Source organism: Crocuta crocuta, unplaced genomic scaffold (assembly GCF_008692635.1).
Source record: "Crocuta crocuta isolate KB4526 unplaced genomic scaffold, BGI_CrCroc_1.0 scaffold110, whole genome shotgun sequence".
Lineage (NCBI taxonomy): Eukaryota > Metazoa > Chordata > Mammalia > Carnivora > Hyaenidae > Crocuta > Crocuta crocuta.
The window spans coordinates 618,898-640,722 of NW_027527386.1; the positions used below are offsets into that span (position 1 = coordinate 618,898).

The 21,825-nt window shown below is 48.4% G+C and overlaps 1 protein-coding gene and 2 long non-coding RNA genes across 3 annotated transcripts in view; 1 reads left to right on the forward strand and 2 right to left on the reverse strand.

Annotated features, from left to right (window-relative positions):
- Window positions 1–5,462: 5,462 nt before the first annotated feature.
- ACER1 (alkaline ceramidase 1) overlaps window positions 5,463–21,825 on the forward strand; it is a 21,013-nt gene continuing 4,650 nt past the window's right edge. The window contains exons 1-4 of the mRNA XM_077777550.1: window positions 5,463–5,555; window positions 19,227–19,341; window positions 19,422–19,563; window positions 20,320–20,439. Coding sequence (XP_077633676.1) covers window positions 5,463–5,555; window positions 19,227–19,341; window positions 19,422–19,563; window positions 20,320–20,439 — 470 coding nt within the window. The remainder of the gene's footprint in view (window positions 5,556–19,226; window positions 19,342–19,421; window positions 19,564–20,319; window positions 20,440–21,825) is intronic.
- LOC144242696 (uncharacterized) lies at window positions 18,800–19,506 on the reverse strand. Its single transcript, XR_013338441.1, has 2 exons — window positions 19,404–19,506; window positions 18,800–18,942 (listed from the first exon to the last, which is right to left on the reverse strand). It is a non-coding gene; the product is annotated as an uncharacterized LOC144242696 (long non-coding RNA).
- LOC144242632 (uncharacterized) overlaps window positions 20,379–21,825 on the reverse strand; it is a 2,028-nt gene continuing 581 nt past the window's right edge. Inside the window, exon 3 of the long non-coding RNA XR_013338408.1 lies at window positions 20,379–20,610. This is a non-coding gene — a long non-coding RNA (uncharacterized LOC144242632). The remainder of the gene's footprint in view (window positions 20,611–21,825) is intronic.

Below are 21,825 nucleotides of genomic sequence, written 5' to 3' on the forward strand. Positions count from 1 at the left end.
GACGTCCAGGTAGCTGGTAAAACACTTTGGGGCATGTCTGTGAGTGTTTCTAGAAGACATTAGCATTTGAATCAGTGGGCTCCGTAAGGAGGATGCCTTCACCAGTTTGATGGGCATCATCCCAGCCTTGGAGGCCCCAATAGAAGAAAAGAGTGAAGGAAGGGGACTTTGCTTTCTGCCTGAGAGAGAGACTTTTCCTGCCCTTGGACATGGTGTTCTGGTTCCTTGGCCTTCAGACTCAGACTGGAACTCAGAGAAGGTCCCTAGAGGAGTGACATCCACAGAGGCAGAGTCGATGGTGGGAGCTGAGGATGGGGGAGGGGTGGGGAGTCAGAATTTCTTGGGAACAGAGTCTCAGTTTGGGAATATGGAAAGTTCTAGAGATGGATGGTGAGGGTGGTAGCACAACAATGTGAGTGTGCTTGATGCCCCTGAGCTGTACACTTAAAAATGGTTCAGATGGTGGGGCGCCTGGGTGGCCCAGTCAGTTAAGTGTCAGACTCTTGATTTCGGCTCAGGTCATGATCTCACGGTTCGTGGGTTCCAGTCCCACATCAGGCTCTGAGCTGACAGTGCGGAGCCTGCTTGGGATTTTCGCTCTCACCCTCTCTCTCTGCCCCTCACCCACTCAAGTGCATGCTCTCTCTCAAAATAAATAAATAAAAACATTTAAAAAGACAAAAATGAGGTGCCTGGGTGGCTTGGTTGGTTGAACGTCGGACTCTTGATTTCGGTTCAGGTCATGATCTCACAGTTCGTGGGTTCAAGCCGTGCCTCGGCTCCACCCTGACAGCGTGGAGCCTGCTTGGGATTCTCTCTCCCTTTCTCTCTCTGCCCCTTCCCCACTCTCTATAAATAAATAAATAAAACTTTAAAAGCAGATAAAAATGATTAAGATGGTAAGTTTTATGTTATATGTGTTTTTCTGTATGCTTTGAAATGTGGAAGGATATTAATGACATTTTAGGTGAAAAAATTAGGTAACACACATACAATATACCCAAGTTATATAAATGATTTTTTAAACTGAAAATATCTCAAATTTACAGCACATACAACGTCCAGACTGTAAGATGATCAGGGAGGTTCATTTTCTCTTTGCGACTTGTGCTTTCTATGATGAGCACCTATTATTTGGTGCTCATGAAAACACAGATAAAGACGAAAATCAGTCCCTTTCCCATTGAGGCTCGTGGCGGAGGTGAGAGGAATTAACAGTAGCCTTGCAACTGAGCAGGATGGCGGGGCTGGGATGCCCACCCTGGCAGTGGGCAGAGACCAAGGACAGACCCCAGGTTCAAACCTGGGGAGGGCATTGAAGGCAGGGAGAAGAACAGTGGAAAGAACCCCCACCCCACCCCGCCCCCCAAGAAGAGCATGTGGGATCTTTGCCCGGGTTTCGGGAGTGGTAGAAGGGTCAGGGCACATTGACCGCTTCCTGGCCACACCCATTGGTGTCTGCCTCCCCTGTACAAGCCCCTGGGAGCTCCTCCTGGGTACTGACCCCAGGTGGGATGCCCTTGTCCACCAGAGACAGAGTCCACCCCCACCCGCGTGCCCACACTGGCCCCCCATCCCCAGCTCCCCGATCTCCACCTCTGCCATAAACCCCGCCTTCAGTCCGGCTCCTGACCCCTGTCCCAACCCCAACCCCGTCTCCAGCCCCTTCCCAAACCCATCTTCACCCCATTTCCCTGTCCATTCCCAGCCCCATATCCGTCCTCATCCCCGATTCTATCTGCATGTCCGTCTCAGCCCGAGTTTATTTCATCCCTGTTCCTGCCCCCAACGCCGCCACCCCCAGACCCCCCTCCTTCCCCCTGTGGTGACTAGATTAACGTTTCCCCCCAAATACCCACATCCTTGTTACTGAAACTTGGGAATGTGTTACCTGCAGAGAGACTTTGCAGGCTTGTCCTGGTGGCCCCTGTGTCATCCCGGGGTCCTGGGAAGAGGGTCACAATCAGGGAGAGGGAGGTATGAGGATGGAGTCCACAGGGGGGCAGCATGCGTTGAAATACAGGAAGGGGCCCCGAGCCAAGAATGCAGGAAGCTTCTAGAAGCTGGAAAAGGCAAGGAATGGTTTCTCCCCTAGAGCCTCCAGGAAGACCCAGCCCAGTGGACACCTCGATTTTATCCCCAGAAGACTCATTTCAAACTCCAGATCTCTAGAACTGTAGGATAATATATGTCTCTTGTTTTAAGCCACTGTCCTAATTTGCAAGCAGCCCCTGGAACTCATACACCCCTCCTCCCAGGCTCTGGCCCTTTGCACACGCTCCCTGGCCTCCTTCTCTCTCCGTAGCAGAGAGAGAAGTCACACGCTGGTCTGGCCGCTGGTCTGGCGTCCTGTTTTCCTAGCCGGCTCTGTGCAGGATGATGTCCCAGACTCTCCAGGCTGGGCTGGATGTGGGCACCTGTCACCACCTTGCTTCCTGCTGCTGAGCCCTTCACTGAGGTCCCTGACAGCCAGATCCCAGCAGTTGTACCTGCCCTGGGTTTGAGCAGGGAGGGACCTCGGAGGCCGTGTGCTCCACCCCTGTGGGGACTCAGGCTCCCTGCGTTCGGCTGGGCTGGGAGAAGTGGAGTTCGTGTCCGTTTGCTCTCCTGGTCCCCCCTGGGGAGGGGATCTGGGGGCCAGGGCTATGGCTACACGGTGGGCTTCCAGCTGCTCTGGGGGAGTAGAGAGGCACTCAGGCAGCACTTTGAATTCAGGCTCTGGGAACTTATCTCATCTCCAGACCTGGCATTTTCCCCATCTTCCCAGAGGGTCTCGAAGGCAGCTCTCTGGGCACCCTGCAGGGGGTGAACGTAGAAGTTCTAACAGCAGCCTTATTAGGCTCTGGGCTGAGCCCCGAGCGCACACCTCAGTAGCCCCCAAATTTCTGACTTTCACAGACCACCCTCAAGATTTTCACATTATCCACCTTCTGCCTGAACTCTTATTTATTTCTATTTTATCAGCCAAACCCCCTTTAGAAACCTAAACCATTTACTTTTGAAAACTGTGGTAAAATATACATAACATGAAATTGACCACCTTAACCATTTTTAAATGGTTTGAATGGCCAAGCTGTGGCATAAAGGACATTCACATAATGGTATAGCCGTCCCCACCATCCATCTCCAGCTTTCCCATCTTCCCAAATGAGACTCTGTCCCCATGAAACACTGACTCCCCAGCCCCTGCCCCACCCCCAGCTCCCACCATCTACTCTGTCTCTGCCGACCTAGGGACCCCCTGGGAGTGGAATCAGACAGTGTTTGTTGTTTTGTGTCTGGTCTATTTCATGGAGCACACTGTCCTCAAAGTTCATTCAGTTGTAGCCACCATCAGGATTTCCTTCCTTTATAAGGCAGTATCATATTCCATTGTATTGATATACCCCATTCTGTTGATCCATTCAGCCACCAGTTAAAAACCTAAACCAGCTACTTAAAAAGAAACGCAACTCTTTATTTTGGAGTAATTATACACTCACAAGAAGTCGGAAACATTGCACAGAGAGATCTCCTGTACCCTTTATTCAGTTTTCTCCAATGGTACGTTTTATATAGATATACAGTTGCAAAATCAGGACATTTACATTGATGTAATCTGCAGATCTTACTCAGATTTCAACACCTGCTCTATTCATTCCTCTGTGTGTGTGTGCGCGCGTACACAGTTTCTTCACACGTATTGATTTATGTAACCACCCCCAGAATTATAAAGCTTAAATCAATTTATTTCTCTGCCATGAATGAGATGTGGATATCACCAGCAATAAGGCAAGTTTATTTAGACATAATGTAAACAATGCCGTTCTATCCTGGCTGGATACTGTTGCCTGCTTAAGGACTTTTTTTTTTTTTTAATCAGACAAAGGGATTAAGTGTTGAGAGGCAGAAACGTGTATTAGCACCAACTGAGCCCCAGTCCTTAAACTACTGAGAATTGAAAAGGGAGTGGATTACTTGCCACGCAGTTCAGTGATTCTCAAATATGGCTCCATGCAAACCAAAACTTGTCTTCCTAGAGAAACTCTGTATCAGCTCATTAAATCTGCACAGCAACTGTAAGAGATACTATTATTATTCCCATCGTACAGATGAGGAAAGTGTGGCTCAGAGAGGCAAAGTGGCTTGCTCTAGTCTGTCACTCTTCAGCTGTGTGATTTTGAGTAAATTGCTTCACTTCTCTGGGCTTCGGTTTCTTTCTTTGCTAGTGACATGGAGATAATAAGTCTCTCTTAGAGGTATCAAGAACATTAAATGAAATAATACTGAATGCTGAGCACTTAGGAAAGAGGCTGGCACCAGCAAGTAGTCAGTAAAATGTGCCACTATTATTATTGTTGTTGTTGTTGCTGTTTTTATTCCCGCAGGTTGCCTTAAAGTTCAAGGTCAGCTACAATAAGAAAACCCATTGCCATTTATCTTGGGCCTGCTTTAGGCCAGGCTGCGAGCTAAGCTCTTAACTTGCTTTATCTCTGTGTGCCTTTGTAACAGTGGGATCTATCTCCATCCTCCCCATGTTACAGATGAGCAAACTGAGGCTCAGAGAGGTGGATTCACTTGCCCAGGGTCACACAATTTAGGAAGGGGAGGAACTCAGAATTCAAACTCAGGCCTTGCTGACTCTAAAACCAGAGCTTTCCACAGCCCTTGGAAGCCAGGGCCAGGGACCCCCAGACTTGGAACTCTGCAGATCTCTCCCTTCATGGGGGCTTTCAAGGTGGCCCCCGGTAGAAGCTGGGACACTCTGGGCATATTTTTGACCATCCGAGAGACGTGGCTTCCATCCAGCCCCACCTCCCATAGCACAAACTGGAAGACCTAGCCCCCCAGAGGAGAAAGGATAGGACAAGATTACAGAGCCCAAGACTGCAAGGGAGCTGAGCCAAGCCCCCCGGGGGCGGGCGTGCCGCTCTCGCCTCTGGTGTGGGTGTGGGAGTAGCAGCTCGGAGCTTTGATGGTGTGGAGGTCTCACCCGCCTAATGGGTGAGAGCCTGGAGTCTGGACTCGGCTGCCTGTTTTCGAGTTGTGACATTATCACCTTGGATGCCCTCAGCAAGTGGCTTTGCTGTCTCTGCCTCGTCCGCTCATCTGTAAGGTGGGGGTAGCCAGGGTACTCATCTCCAGAGGCTCATTATTATTTTAAATCACTGTTCCAGTATCAGTGCCCGTAACTCCCACTCCTAGTGGGTAGGGGTGGGAGGCCCACTCCCTGGCCACCCCCTGCCCTGCCTGGATGGTGCCAGCCCTTCGGCTTATGCCCAGGGCCACCGCCGCCACAGCACCACCAGGGTGTCCTGCTGCAACCAGGGGAGCGGTTCGGCAGGTTTTTCCTCCCGGCCTGCCCGCCTGCCTGCTGTGGAGCAACAGCTGTCCTCTGCCCGTCTCACCTGGGCCCGGCCCTTCTGGGCTCTCATGCTGCTCTCTGCCAGACGCAGCCAGTGGGCAGCAGGCGCCGCGTCAAGATGCCCAGCATCTTCGCCTACCAGAGCTCGGAGGTGGACTGGTGTGAGAGTAACTTTCAGCACTCGGAGCTGGTGGCCGAGTTCTACAACACGGTGAGAGGGCTGGGGGTGGGGTGGCAATCTCCCCAGACTGGGGTTCAAACCCCGGCTTCTCCACATTGCCGCCGGAGGCTCCCACTGGAGGCTTCACCTCTCTGAGCTCTGTTCCTCTGCCCGGCGAGGAGTGCTGGCCTTCGTTCATTCACTTGTCTTTGTTTGGCATCGGGCTCGGGGGAGGTTTTGGAAATGCAGCAGTGACCAGGAAAATAGTCAGTCTCCCCGTTCCCCTGGAGCGGAGGACACGCGTGGGACTCCAGGAATTCACAAGCCAGGGTGATGGTGCTGTAGCCGGAAGTCCAGGGCCAGCCTTGGGGAGGGGGGAGGACAGAGGTGATCCACAAGCCAGTGAGGGGAGGGGTGGATCAGGAAGGGCTTCCTGGAGGAGGTGACTGTGTCTGTTTTGTTCTCAGCTGTACCCTCAGCTTAGGTTGAGCACCTCATTCCACTTTGCTGGGGACTCTCCTGGTTTCAGCATCGAAAGTCCCATGTCCCAGGGACCCCTCAATTCCAGGCACAGCGAGTCATCGTTCCCCCAGTCCTTGGTATGAGGCCATATCAGAAAGCTCAAAATGCCTGAATGGCAATGGCATTTCAGCAAAGCTTAGAATATACAAGCAGCCAAAGATGCATGTGGCTGTGCTACCCCCGCGGGGTGCTGGGGAGACTGCTCCGTGTTCCTGGAGCTTCTGGGACGGTTGGTGGGTGGTGCAGCCTATGCACTTTGCTCTGTGCCCTGCACTTAGTGAGGGCACTCAGTCAATGAGAGCAAGTCAAGCCTACTTTTATTGAGTGCTTACTGTGTGGCACATGTCGTAGTAAACATTTTACATGAGCAATCTCACTCAGTCTTCTAAGTGGCATTGCGAGTTAGGCACAATGTATATTACATAGAGTTAATCCCATTTTCCAGGTGACAAAATGGCCTTCAGGGAGGCTGAAAGCTATGCCAGGGTCACTCTGGCACTTAGAGCTAGGATTTGAACTTGGTGGGTTCCAGACATGTTTGGGGAGCTTGGGGGATTGGGTGGGTCCCAGATGCCTTCCTTGCTCTTGCCCTATTGCTTTGACCTCACCGCTCTCCACATTAAAAAGAAAAATTTTAAAAGAAAAGAAAGGGGTCTGGCAAAACAGGCCAGAGATGGACACAGACTCAGGGCTTCTCTGTGGTCTCCTTGGTTCTTGCTCCTCCTGGTCAGAGATACTGACTCCGGTCCTCAGTGCCCTCACCTGAAAACTGAGAGGGGGCCGAACATGCTGATCTCTGAGGTGGAGAAGAGGTTTGGGGTTCAGGAGCCTTCTCTCTGGAGTTCCCGGCAGTCTGCCCTGAGGTGGGGGGCCCCACACAAGGCACCGAGAAAGGGCTGACGTAGGGCTGGGCTGAGACCCCAGTCTAGCTGTGGATGCCTATGCGAACCGCTCCTCTGTTCGGGGAGCCTCCCTTCAGCCTGTCTCTAAATGCAGTAAGTTGAGCTCCTGGCAGATACTCTTCGAGGGTGCAGGAGACATGGCCATGACACACAGTAGATTTCTACATCATCATCACCCAGTACCTGCGTTCCAGACACTTATCAAACAGAAACTAGTTTCACAAAATAGTCGTTACCTTTCCCTGGTGTGAACACACTTGGATTATTTCTCTTCTATCGAAAATGCTCTGGCAGGGGCGCCTGGGTGGCTCAATCAGTTAATTGTCTGGCTTTGGCTCAGGTCGTTATCTCAGGGTTCATGGGTGTGAGCCCCGCAGGGGGCTCTGTGCTGACAGATCAGAGCCTGGAGCCTGCTTCGAATTCTGTGTCTCCCTCTCTCTCTGCCCTTCCCTTGCTTGCTCTCCGTCTCTCTCTGTCTCTCAAAAATAAATAAACATTAAAAAAATTAAAAAGAAAAGAAAAGGGTCTGGCAAAACAGGCCAGAACATGAGGAACTGAATACAGATTAGGTTATAAAGGGTCTCCTCTAAAATGCTTCTGAGTATCCCAAGCCCATCACCAGAGCTAATCAATCATATAGGTCAGGGGTTGGCCAACATTTGCTGTAAATACCAGATATTAAATATGTTTGGCTCTTGGGGCCATACGATCTCTATGGAAATGACTGCTCTACCACCTTGAAAGCATCCACAGACCGTATGTAAACAAGTGAGGGTGGCCGTGTGCCAATAAAACTTTATTTATGGCACTGAAATGTGTATTTCATGTAACTTTCACATGTCACAAGATACTATTCTTCTTTTAATTTTTTTAACCACTTAAAAGCACAAATGTTGTTCTTAGCTCGTAAGCCATGCAAAAGAAGACATTGGGTAGAATTGGTACAGGGTCATGATTTGCCAGCTTCTGATAGAGTTATATACAATATATAGTATATATTATAATTATATNATTATATAATTACATGATATTTTATATATTACATATAACTGTACTATACATACAACTGTGTTATATATATGAAGTATTATATCATATAAATATAATATAGAAGATATTGCATATATTCTATATAAATAAATATATTTATTTATTTATATATATATAAATATATAATATTTATTATATAATATTATATAATATATATAATATATATATAAATATATAAATATATTGCCAGATTCCTTTCTTTTCTTTTAAAATATATATAAATATAATNGATATTAAAAATGAGTTCATGTTGTGGTGAATGCGGGCACACTCATAATTTGCAGCTTTGTGTGTCCAATGTGTCAAGTTGCATGAGACATGGATTTACACATAGTACCTTCACTGCCCCCACTCAGCCACTGAACCTCCAGGGACTTGCATCACAGAGATAATCCCAATAGAAAACAAAACTTATGTACAAAGTCCTGAGTCATTTGTAATTGCAACAAATAAGTGAATAAATAAAAAGGAAGCCATAACATTTTCACCAACCTGTGAGGGCTCAGAACCTTCTGGTGAAATATTACAAAGCTCTTTAAAAGCATGTTTTTGATCGAGGTATATAAATGAAGACAAAATATGTAGCAAGAGGGTTTTTTTTGTTATTATTTTTTTTAGTCTCAAGTTAGCTAACGTACAGTGTAGTCTTGGCTTCAGGAAATAGAACCTAATGGTTCATTGCTTACATAAAACATCCAGTGCTCATCCCAACAAGTGCCCTCCTTCATGCCCATCACCCATTTCCCCCTCTCCCCCACCCCCCCCCAACCCCCAGTCTTTTCTCTGTATTTAAGAGTCTCTTGTGGTTTGCCTCCCTCTGTTTTTATCTTATTTTTCTTCCCTTCCTTCATGATCATCTGTTAAGTTTCTCAAATTTCACATAGGAGTGAAATCATATGATACTTGTCTTTCTCTGACTTATTTCCCTTTGCATAATACCCTCCAGTTCCATCCACGTTGTTGCAAATGGCAAGATTTCATTCTTTTTCATCACCAAGTAGTAGTCCATTGTTTATATAAACCATATCTTCTTTATCCATTTATCAGTTGGTGGACGTTTGGGCTCTTTCCATAGTTTGGCTATTGTTGATAGTGCTGCTATAAATATTGGGGTGCATTACCCCTTTGAAACAACATTTTTTTGTATCCTTTGCCTGAATTCTTAGTAGTGCAATTGCTGGGTCATAGGATAGTCCTATCTTTAATCTTTTGAGGGACCTCCACACTGTTTTCCAGAGTGGCTGCACAAGTTTGCGTTCCCACTAACAGTAGCAAGAATTTTTTAAAAGTTTACTTATTTTGAGAGGGTTGGGGGAGGGACAAAGAGAGAGAGAAAGTCCCAAGCGTATTCCACACTCTCAGCACAGAGCCCAGTGCAGGGCTTGATCTCCCAAAGTGTGAGATCACGACCAGAGCCAAAATCAAGAGTTGGGCGCTTGACTGACTGAGCCACTCAGGTGCCTCTGAAGGATGTTTTACTTTCTCAATGTGCTGCTCACAGGGTTTACTGCATCTGGGGTGGGGGTTGGGGAGGCAAAACCCAGTGCTACATGATCAGATAATAGGAGGAGGAAGCACTCAAGGACTCATCCCACGTGTTGGCAAGTTTCATAGAGGAAGATGCCTGGGAATTGGCTTTGAAAGATGAATAGGAGCTTGCCAAGTAGGGGAGGAGTCAAGGAAAAGGGAGGAGAAGAGAGAAGGATCTACTGAGTCCTAGACGTAAAAGAGGGGCTTCACAGTTTGGGAAGGGGATGTGTGTGTTCGTGGCTAGAATATGAGAAGCGATGAAGATGACCAAGTGTTGAGTGCTGAGTCGGAGTGTTTGAAATATATCCCATTTTTGCCGATGGACTCATTGGACTCATTCCTTCATTCAACAAGAACGCTGTAAACCAATGCATGCCGATTGATCCTGGGGTCCCAGAGATGCTATGTGCTCCCAGGCTAAGGAAACGAGATGTCCAGAATCAGATCTGACCCGCCTGATGGTTAGCTCGTGGCAGAGGGAGGGCAAAGGGGCCAGAATGGGCAGTGGGGAGCCATGGGGATGACAGAGGAGGCCTGTGCTTGCTGAATGTGGAGGGCATCTCAATGCTTAGAGAATGGGAGTAAATGCTCTCTAAGGCCTACAGACTGAATGGACCAGCAGAAGCGGAGGTCTTGAGGTGAGAGAGAAGAGCATGTCAAGGAATCTTTGGTGGTTTGAAGCCAGAGCCCCAGCTGCCTGTGAGGGAGGGACCGAGGGCTGAGTGAAGAGTGGATGAGGTTTCCAGGGGCCACTTGAGGGATGCCAGGCAGAGGAGTGTGGGCTCCTTGGTGAGGGCACTGGGGAGCCGTGGATGACTTTTGAACAGCTACGAGTCAATGATGTGGGGAGCAGCTAGGGAACCTGATTGCCTACCACAGATGGGCCCTGAGAGGCAGAATGGCAGATCCAACAGGAATAGAGGTCAGGGGTGTGGGAGAGCCTGGACTGGGTGGGGCAGGGGAGAAGTCAAGGTGTGTGCTGCTCCAGATTGCTTCTGCTGGCATTCGCCTGCTGGCCTCCAGGTGTGGCCTCCTTCTGGGCTGCTGGCAACTTAGGAGAGTTTCAAGTGGTGGGGGAGGAAGTTTCAAGGCCCCCTCCCCGCCCCCAGCTCTGAGAAGCAGCTGTACTGCTGAATTTCTTTCCTGGGGTCCTGCCAAAGCCCAGAAGCTCTGTGTCTCATCCTCTCCAGAAAGCTCCTTCTCAGATGCCTGGATACAGAACAAAGGGAGCGGATGGCTGGACCCGGGGATCAGATAGGCAAGGGTGCAGGGGTGAGAGTGAATGGGAAGGGTGCGGGGAACGGGTACAAAAGAGGGCACAGAGAGATCCGAGTGGGAGTTTGTGCAGGGCGGCAGAGGCTGCAACGCCCACACCTCCTACAGCCTCCTTTCCTCTTTTTGCATCTGAGGGTTCCCACTGCTGGTCTCTGCAGGGTGAGGATTTCAGGCCCTCTCTCCTCCAAATGCTGTGTGGTGCAAGGAGAGACCTGCCCCTCTCTGAGCCCCTGGCTGTGAGTAGCAGGTCCCATGAGTTTTATTTTATTATTTTATTTAAAAATTTTTAAAAAGATTTATTTTTGAAGGAGAGAGAGACAGCATGAGCAGGAAAGGGGCAGAGAGAGAGGGAGACACAGAATCCGAAGCAGGCTCCAGGCTCTGAGCTGTCAGCACAGAGCCCGACGCGGGTCTTGAATTCAGGAAGCATGAGATGATGACCTGAGCCAAAGTCAGATGCTTAATTGACTGAGCCACCCAGACGCCCCTATTTTATTTTTTTTAATGTTTATTTATTTATTTTAAGAGAGAGAACATGCAAACAGAGGGAGGAGCAGAGAGGGGGCGTAGAGAGAGAATCCCAAGGAGGCTCTGTGTCATCAGCATGGAGGCGAGTGAGGGATTTGAACTTACCAACCTTGAGATCGTGACCTGAGCTGAAATCAGGAGTCAGATGCTTTAACTGACTGTGACACCCAAGTGCCCCCCATGAGTTTTAAACCATACCTCCCTCTTCTGAATTCCTTCTCATCAAATTCACAGCAAAAGCATTTGTGCCAGCCCTCCCCCACCCCCCGCTCCTGGAAAACGAGGAGGGCATGGTTTCTGTTCTCAGGGAGGGCAGACGCTATTAATTGAATAATTTCACACAATGGTGATCATGCCCACGACACATCCTGGCCCAGACTCGATAGGCCCCTCTGGATCTCTCTTCTGCTTCAGGAAAAGCCTTCTGGGGGGTGGCAGAGGGGTACAACTCAAAGAGATGATGGCCCCTCCATTTTGCTCAAGAATTGGGCCAGGCACTGTTCCAGGCTCTGAGGGCACAGAGATGACCAAAGCAAACCAAAATGACCCCCCTTATGGGGCTGGTGTCCTGGGGTATGGAGGAGACAGATAATCAACAGAAGTCCAGAGTACAGCATGCCAGGTGGTGTCGGGAAGAAAGAAAGACTCCTTTCCTCCGTCCCTCCCTCCCTTTCTTCTTTTTTCCTTCTTTCCTCCCTCCTTCCCTTCCTTCCTTCTTTCCTTCCTTCCTTCCCTCTTTCCTTCCTTCCTATTTATTCAGTAAATATTCGCTGAGTACCTCTTCAGAAAGGGAGCAGCTGTGGGGTACTAATAGTAATTAACTCACAGGACCATGGAGAGGACGAAACAACTGCGCATCCCAGATGCTCCTCATGGATGAGTGGATAAACACACCGTGTTTCACCCACACAGCAGATGGACTACTCCTCAGCCATAAACAGGAGGGAGGTGCTGATGCCACAACATGCGTGAACCCTGGAAACATGATGTTCAGTGAGAGAAGCCAGTCACAAAAGGCCACGTATTGTAGGATTCCATCCAGAGGAGATGCCCAGAAGAGTCAAATCTGCAGAGATAAGAAGCAAATTCGTGGTTGTTGGGGGGAGGGGAGGGGGCGCTCATGGATACAGGGTTTCTTTCTGGGGGCGGTGAGAATGTTCTAGAATTAGATAGTGGTGGATGGTAGAATTAGATAGTGCATGATGGATGCACAACCTCATGAATAGTAGATTGAAACCACAGACTTGCACACTTTATATATTTATTTTTAAAGTTTATTTTTGAAAAAGAGAGAGCGTGCATGTGCGTGCATGAGCAGGGGAGGGGGAGAGAGAGAGAGAGAGAGAGAGAGAGAGAGAATCCCAAGCAGGCTTTATGCTGTCAGTGCAGAGCCCAATGCGGGGCTCGGTCTCACAAACTGTGGAATCATGACCTGAACTGAAACCAAGAATCGGACGCTTAACTGACTGAGCCACCCAGGTGCCCCCAGATTTCACACTTTAAAAGAGTGAATTTGATCATATGTGACTTATATCTCAATTTGAAAACAAAAACAAATTAAAAAAAACAACCTTACAATTCTTGGCACACCCTAAGCATTGAATACATAAAGCTATTACTATTAGAAGTAAACATAACACAGAGATGTGAAAGTGTTAATGTATTAACTTCATTTAACAAATAACATTTCCTATAATCCTCAGAGTAATTCTAAGAAGTAGGGACTCTTTATTCGCCACATTTTACAAATGGGGAATAAAGGCTCAGAGACTGCACGTTTCTTGTCCAGAGTTGCACAGCAGGTAAGTAGCACGTGCATAAAAGTTGTGTGTGCCGGAAGTACCAGAGTTAAACCTGGGCCACCTGGTCCCAGAGTCTCTCACTTAATTAACCACAGCATTGTGAGGCCGCTCAGTTACTGTGTGATTAACAATTAATTATGTGTTTCTTAATTCATGCAAGTAAGTCCCATTCAGGGAGGGTGTGTGGCTGCAGCTCTAGCTGCCCAGCCCCAGCCCTGCACCCACATTCATGTGCGGACGTTGAGTGGACGCAGAGGGGCTCCTCGACAGGTGACAGAGCCAGCTGTGGGTGGCGGGAGTTTGAGCTTTGGCGGTGGGGAGAGAGAGCACGGGGCTGTTTGGTGATGTTCATTAATTTGATGGATCCGAGAAACTTTTTCTTGAGCGCTCAATGGGTGCTGGGGACACAGCCAGGGATAAAACAGGCGTGCATTGTCCTCATGGACGTGACCGTCAAGATTGAATCGATCGAACCCATCGATCGATGAAACAGGAGAGAAGGAGTTTGGGGGGATGGGAGGGGCAGCCGTGTTTTCAGCTCCGGGTGGACGGGGTGAATGAGAAAGGGGTTCCCCCACTGCCCTTCCCCAAGGCTGAGGTGGGCAGTCAGCTCTGGTCTGTCTGCCTCCCTCCCTTCTCCCCTCCTTTCTTCTCCCACTTTTTCCTTCTTCCCCTCTTCTCTTCTCCCCTGACCCCTCCTCCCTTCTCTCCTTCTTCCAGACCTGAGGTACCCAGCCACATGTAACTGCTCTAGACCCTGGGATTTCACAGCAGTGAGCAAAACTCTAACCCTCACTGCGGCGCTTGGAGGCAGAGAAGGAAAATGAGGTACACAGTGTGTCCCAAACCTTGACTAGATACACCCGTGAAGGCAGATTTTGTTTGCAGGCAGTGTTGTGGTATTTGAACAACATAGTAGATACTGAAGAAATGGTTGGTAAGCGAATGAATGAATGAATGAGTGAGTAAGTGAGTGAATGAATGAATTAATGAAGGTGAAGACACCTGATGGGGCTGGGACGCAGAGATTCCAGCTCTTGATCCTGGGCAGGCACCTTTCCAGCCTCAAAGAGTCTGGGTGGGGCCAGTGGTTGGGAAAGGTGGAGGGCTGGCCCCAGGCGGGGGGTGGGGGGGTCCTGGCAGCGGGCGGTCTCGGTCTCGATGCTATCAGAGACTTTGGAGCCAGCTGGAGCCCATTAGTCAGAGGCTCCGCCCATTGCTTTGCCCTCATTCTGTACACTCAGGGGCATTATCAGAAACTTCTGTCTTGGTTCTGCTGACCCCCAAGCTTGGAGCAAGTAAACCAAGGATAAGCCTGTTACTATTATCTCCCACAACAACAGCAACGGCCGCAGCAGCCCTTGCTATTTATTGAGTGAGGACCACATCCTAGGCAATGCATGCTCCTTCAACAGCCTCCACAGTAGCATTAATTATGCTCCCCAATTTTACTGATGCAGGAAAGGGAGACCCAGAGACATTAGGTCACAAGGGCAGAGAGCAGGGAAGCTCCCTTTTCATCATTGCCAGCTGCCTAGCCCTGGGGGCAAAAGCAAACTTTGGAGTCCTCCAGAGCTGTGCAACCTCAGAGCAGTTACCCCACATCTCTGAGATCCAGTTTTCTCGTTGCCAGAAAAGAACTAGAAAGCCAGACGTTGAGGGGAGCAGGGGGCAGGCGAGGATCAAAAGCAATGTCTGTAAAACCATGCTGTCAAAAGATGAGAAAGTAACAGTCACAGCACCTTCTATCCAGAACGTTCCAGGTACAAGACCTTCTGCCAAGTATTTTTATGTATGTGACTGGTGATCCAGGTAAACCCATTCTGAGATCCAGTCAACAGGAAATATTTACTGAGCACCCTACTATTTACAGTTCCAGCGGAGAAGGGGGAAGACACAGGCCCTGTTCTCAAAGCCAAGTTTAGTGGGGGGAGCAAGATGGTTCCAGAACTTGTAGACAAATGTTAGGACAGAGGGACACGGCGCAAAGGAAGGCACCTGACCTTGCCTTGGGGGATTGGGAAGGCTTCTCGAAAAGTGAAGTGCCCAGGTGAAAGGTGGCGTAGTAGTTGGCCTGGCAAAGAGGGTAAGTGGAGACAAGGAATGGTCCAGACAATAGGAGCAGCACGTGCAAACTTCTGAAGGTTAAAGGGTGAGAGAAACTGTGGCTCATTTGGAAGAACTGGGTTATCCCTTCCCCCTAGATAATAAAGTTGAAGGTGGAGAGAAGTGAGTTATGGAGGAAATTTATAAGCCAAGTTTAAGAGTTTGCATTTTATTTACGGGAGTCACAGATGTGTTTTAAGTTGGTCGGTTCAGCACCTTCAGCCATGCTTGATGTGCCCAAGGGCTGGCATTTGTTTGAAGGCAGAGGGAACCTAGGATTTGTCTGGGATTTTGCCCATTCCGTATCCATGGCCCCATTTTCCCTACGACCACCAGTTGCCCTTCTCCAACCGGTTATGGTCTCATTGGTGTGGTCAGTCAAGGTGCTCCCCCTCCTCGGGATGTGGTCCAGGCAGCATCTCCAGAATTTGATGAATCTTGGGCCCGGATATAACGGCTACAAAGTTGCCCAAAAGTTGTCCCCTGAAGAGATTGTTCCTTCGGCACTCAGAGCTGTTCTGGTTTCTGATTTTCCTCGTCTTCTGCAATTCTCTTGATCAATGAGTTCCCCATAATGAATGAATGATAAATGAGTTAAATAAGTAACTACATACACACATCTTTATATTTGTAGTAAAAGTTCACCAAATTCATTGCCTGTTGCTTGCCAAAGAACCCTAGGTAATACGCCAATGGTGATGGTTTTGCTGGATTGGAGAAATAGAAATTTAGCTTAAGCAAAAAAAACAAAAAATGAAAAAACAAAAAACAAAAATAAAAAGCAAAAACAAAGAACAAACCAAAGAGGAAGAATGCATTGGCTAGATCCTGGGGTACCTAGGAAATGGGAATTTGAGTTGTTTGGGAAGACTGGGATCCAAGGTCTGGAAGATTTAGCACAAGGTCAGATACTGCCCTTGAGCATTTGCCCGTGTCCTCAGCCTTGTCTGTTTGTGGTGGCAAGATGGCTGACCTATCTTAAACATCGAGACAATATCCCAAGATCTTAGGGAGTTGAAAATGGTGTGACTCAGGTCTGGTGATTCCCAGGCTCTGCATCTGCTCCAAGTTTCAAATTCCCAAGAAAATCTGATTGGTCCAGTGGGGTTGGGGCTCATGATTCAGACACAGCAGGTGTGTTCTGGGGTTGTCATCGTGAACGAGGTGGCCGCGACAGAGATGTATTCGACTTGTCTGTTGGTGGGCATCAGGCACCTTGGCATGGAAAACAAGGACATGGGTGGAAGCAGGGGCTGAAAAACCAGTTTTCCAAGGGTCCTCATTGTGGCTTTTGAGCTGGCTCACCACCACCCAAGGAGAGCCGTGGGCTTCCCTAGAATCAGAAGGACTTCTGCCTCGGGAAGTCGTCCCGGTGCCCAGGACCTAGGCTCCTAGATGGTGATCTCATACCAGGTAAATAATTTCCCTACACACACCACTGTGCTCTGTATTTTTTTTTTTTAACTGAAGTATAGTTGACACACAGTATTATATTAGTTTCAGGTGCACAACACAGTGATTTGTCCACTGCATATGTTACACAATGCTCACCATGGTAAGTGTAGTTATCGTCTGTCCCAATCAAAGGCCATTACCATATTAGTGACTATACTTGCTGTGCTGCACTTTTCAACCCTGTGACTTATTTATTTTATAACTGGAAGTTTGTATCTCTTTACATATTTTGCCCACCCCATCCCCTCCCCTTTGGCAACAACCAGTTCGTTCTCTGTATTTATGAATTTGTTCTTTTTGTTTGTCTATTCATTTGTTTTGTGTTTAAGATTCCACCTAAAAGGGAAATCGCACGGTATTTGTCTTTTTCTGTCTTATTGCACTTAACATAGTACCGTCTAGGTCCATCCACGTTGTCACCAATGGTAAGGTTTCATTCTATTTTACAGCTGAGTAATATTCCAATGTATGTGTAGACCACATTTTCTGTATATATTTTTTAAAGGTTTTGGGGCGCCTGGGTGGCTCAGTCGGTTAAGTTAAGCATCCGACTTCAGCTCAGGTCATGATCTTGCAGTTGGTGGGTTTGAGTCCTGCACTGAGCTCTGTGCTGAGAGCTCGGAGCCGGGAGCCTGCTTTGGATTCTGTGTCTCCCTCTCTCTCTGCCCCTCCCCTGCTTGTGCTCTCTCTCAAANAAACATTAAAGATTTAAAAAATGTATATAAAATAAATAAAGATTTTAGTGTAAGCAATCTTTACACCTGATGTGGGGCCTGAACTCACAACCACAAGATCAAGAGTCAGGGGCTCCACCGTCTGAGCCAGCCCGGTGCCCCCGTATCACCTCTTCTTTATCCATTCATCCATCAGTAGACACTTGGGTTGTTTCCCTAGTTTGGCTTTTGTAAATAAAGCTCCAATAAACATAGGAGTACATATAGCTTTCCAAATTAGTGTTTTTGTGTTTTGGGGGGTAAACGCTCAGCAACAGAATAACTGGATCATGTGGTATTTCTATTTTTAATTTTTTGAGGAACCTCTACAGTGGCTGCACAATTTGCTTTCCCATCAGCAGTGCACAAGGGCTTCCTTTTCTCCACATCCTCCCCAACACTTATTATTTCTTCTTCTTGTTTAATACTAGCCATTCTGACTCCTGTGGGGTGATAGCTCATTGCTCTGGATGCACCCTAGTCTGTAGGATGCTGAGAAATAATGGAGTGTCCTCGCTAACAGGGAGCTATTTCTTCACTTTCTAAGATGGGGCTCAGGCAATGGGAGAGACCTTTACGAGAGGAAGATTTTATTGGGGACAGAAGGCTGTAATGAGTGAGCAAGCAGGCTGGCCTCAAGTTGGTGGGTGGAAGACCATGAGAATACTTTTTTTCTGAGTTCATGTGAGATATTCACGCAAGACATATCTGGGGGAAGCTTTAAGGGACACTGAAGTCCTGTATCAGCAGTCAGAGACTGTGAACCCCTGAAATTCTGGTGCAAATGTTCTTGTCACCTTAACTGTGCTCATAGACTAGTGAGATCTGGGGATCTCTGGGTCAACGACATGAAGAGGTTGCATTATGCATGTCACAGATGCAGATATGGAAGGTTAGAACATTGAATTTACCTCCTCCAAGTTAGGGAGCGGGGGAGCATGGGACCAATCCATGTCACTTGGACCCAGGAGCCCAAAAACTGGGATTCTTTGGTCTCAAATGAAACAGCTTAAATAGAAAGGATCACGTCTTATTACTTTTTGGAATGCAAGTCTAGAGGTAGATGGTTCTGGAATAGCTTAATTCAGCAACTCAACGTTCTCGAGCTCCTTGGCTCTGCCGTTCACGGAGAGATGGTTCTCAAAACAGTATCCAGGGACACTGAGGTCTCTAGGGCTCTGAGAGAGGTTCCTCGAGGTGACAGTTATTTTCATGATAATACGAAGATTTTATTTGCCATTTTCACTCTAATTACCTCACCAGGGTACTGTGAAATTTGCTAGGGGCTTCATGATGAGTGATGACATCATCTGCCAGATGGCCAAAGGAATGTGTGCTGGCGTAGTCCTGCGTTTTGAAAATCTCTTACTTTCACTTTCTAATACAGTAACTCTTGATAGATGTAGCTCACATTAAAGAAAAAAAAGTAATAGATTTATTTGCATTCCTATTCCATTGGTCAGACCAGGTCACAGGGGATCAGTGAGTTGCAAGGAAGTCTGGGAAATGTAGTCTTTAGTTGCGTAGCTGTGTCTAAAAGTTGAGGGTCTTGCTTCTAGAAGGAAAAGGGGCAGAATGTATGCAGAAGGTCAGCAGACCGTCTTTGCCACATTCATTGAATGAGTGAATGAACCCATAGAATAACAGAGGGAGTGATGAATCCATTGATGACAGGTTGACTGCCAAGATCAACTGAGAGACGGACACACTCTGGGTTGCTTAACTGCCTTAAGGAGGGCAGATGACCAGTTGGCTAAGGACTGAGGGTTTGGACATAGGGGCAGTGCTCCTCCACCTCCGCTCCTGACCACCCCCTCCCCATGTTCTCCTCCTTTCCAGTTCAGCAATGTCACCTTCTTCATCATTGGGCCTCTCATGATGTTTCTGATGCATTCCTATGCCCAGAAGCGCTCTCGCTGGATTTATATCACTTGGATCCTCTTCATGGTCATAGGTAGGTGGGGGTCTGTGCCACTGGGGTGGCGGGGGTGGGAGGCAGCCCTCTTGACCACCTACCTTTGTTTCTCGTTCCAGGCCTCTTCTCCATGTACTTCCACATGACACTTAGCTTCCTGGGCCAGCTGCTGGACGAGATTGCTATCCTGTGGCTGCTGGCCAGTGGTTACTGCATATGGATGCCTCGCTGCTACTTTCCCACTTTCCTAGGAAAGAACAGGTGGGGCCGGGGCCGGTGCTCTGTTGGGCCCGTCAGAGTCCATCTGAGTTCCTTGGGATCCCTCCCCTGACCACCCTGACCACCACCCCAGGACTTTCTGCTGACCTTATCTGACTTAATGCCTCCTCTGAATGTACTTGGGACCCCTGGAAATCCTCCTCTGATGCCACCTGGATAGTTTGGTACCTACTCTAGAACGTGTCTAAACCCACCAAACCCATACTTAAGTTTACCTGGACCCCAGGGAACTTTCTCATAAGCCTATCACCTGGGCTTCCTGGAACTTTCCTTGGATCCTCCTGGATCCCCTCTCTTGACCCGAGACCCCTCTGAATCTCTCTCCTGATGCTATTTGACCCACCTGAGTCTTCCTGGACCCCTCTCCTGATAGTGTCTGGGACCCTTGTAATTCCTTCCTTAATCCTATTTGACTTTCCTTAACCCCTTATCTGACCTGGGCCCTGGCACCCTCTGCTGACCTGACTAAGCCCTTTGAGCTTCCCTGAGACCCTCTTATCACCCTACCCACCCCCTTCAGGCCCTGCCCAGACCCTTCTTGGGACCCTCTGCTGAGCCCACGTGGGAGCCTCAAGACCTTTTTCTGAGTTCAGTTGGGCTCCCTAGAACCCCTTCCCTCTGCCACAAGATCTCCTGACCCTAACCTAACCTAACCACCCCCTAGGCCCCCTGTCCTGGACCCTACCAGTCACCCTCCCACCGCTGAGTCCTGCTTCCCACCCCCCCCCCAGGCCCCAGTTCACCTGCCTNCACTGTGGTCAGCACCTTCCTGTCCTTCCTGAGGCCTGTGATCAACGCATACGCTCTCAACAGCATCGCTGTGCACATCCTCTTCATCGTGTTCCAGGAGTATAAGAAGTGGGTGGTGGCTGCAGGCGCCTGCCCAGCGGGGGTGGGGTGGGGTGGTGGCTCCCATCCCCCTCCAAGCACCTCCCCCTACCAGACCCTGCATACTCACGGAGTCCCAGCGCCAGAGTTCTCATTGACTCCAGACTCAAGGAGAGGATGTACTTTCCCCAGGATCATCTACTAACAAGGGTAGGGTTGGGTTTGGAACCTAAGGCTGTCTGGGAGCAGAACTTGTCCCTTTCATCATGAAAACCCCAGACATACATACAAGCAGAGACTATTGCACCATAAACTTCGTGTGCCCACTAACCAGCCTCAACAACTGTCAGCATTTTGCCAGCCTGCATTATACATTCCCCCAGATTCCATATACTGGCACCTATTAGCTTTTCAGGATTTAACTCTCTTGATTAAGAGTTATTATGGGTTTTTTTTTTTAACCCATACTAGGTCTTGGCAGGATAGAGAGGGGTCTCTCAAATGGGGCCATTTGAAGAGAGCTGAATAAAAGGTTTATTTACAAAGGAGATGGCAGGTGTAGGAAAATCACCAGGGATCATTTGGAACCCCTGTGCTAATAAGAGTGGGACCCTATGACCCTCAGGATACCTGGGTGGGGGAGTGGCGATGGGAGGGAGTGGTTACGAGAGTCTGGAAGGAGAGAGCCCTGCGGAGAGGGCCTCCTTAGCAAGAGCTGTGACCGTCAGTTGCTGGTTGCACCTACACTGAGTCAACCCCACATGGAGAAGGCCAGAGAAGTAAATATTCTAACTGTACTCTTGCCTTATCCTTTGGTTTCTTGTTGGGATGCTCCATTGGCCAACCCAACTGGAAACCATTGGCTAATCTAACTGGAAGCCCAAGGACAAGGGAGCCCCTGGATTCAGTCCACACAGCTCAACACCCCACCTCCCCAGGCCATAGGGCAGAATGGAGAGGAGCAGGGAAGGATCTAGAGGGACAGATGTTAGATACGGCACACACAGAGCTAACCAAGTTGACAATACCCAGAATGCACTGATGTTGCCTCAGTTTCTCAAGATGTCATCTTACAACCAGTCATGTTGAAAGCGGGATGCAAACAGTCTCTTAGGTTTTCTTTATATCATAGCAGTCTCTGCCTCCCTCCCCTGTCTTCATGCCTCTGATTTGATAACAGAAGCTTCATCATTTTGTCCTATAGAACATTCTAGATGTAACTGCCTGCTTCCTGTGTGGTCTTCCATTGTGTTTCTATATATAGAGATCTATCTATCTATCTATCTATCTAGTATTTCCTGAAAATTAATATTTAGATCTAGATTTAGGTTTACTCATTTTTAGGCCAGAATATTTCATGTGTGGTTCTGGGCGCTTCTTGTTCATCCCATTGGGTCCCGATATTGAGTGCTATTT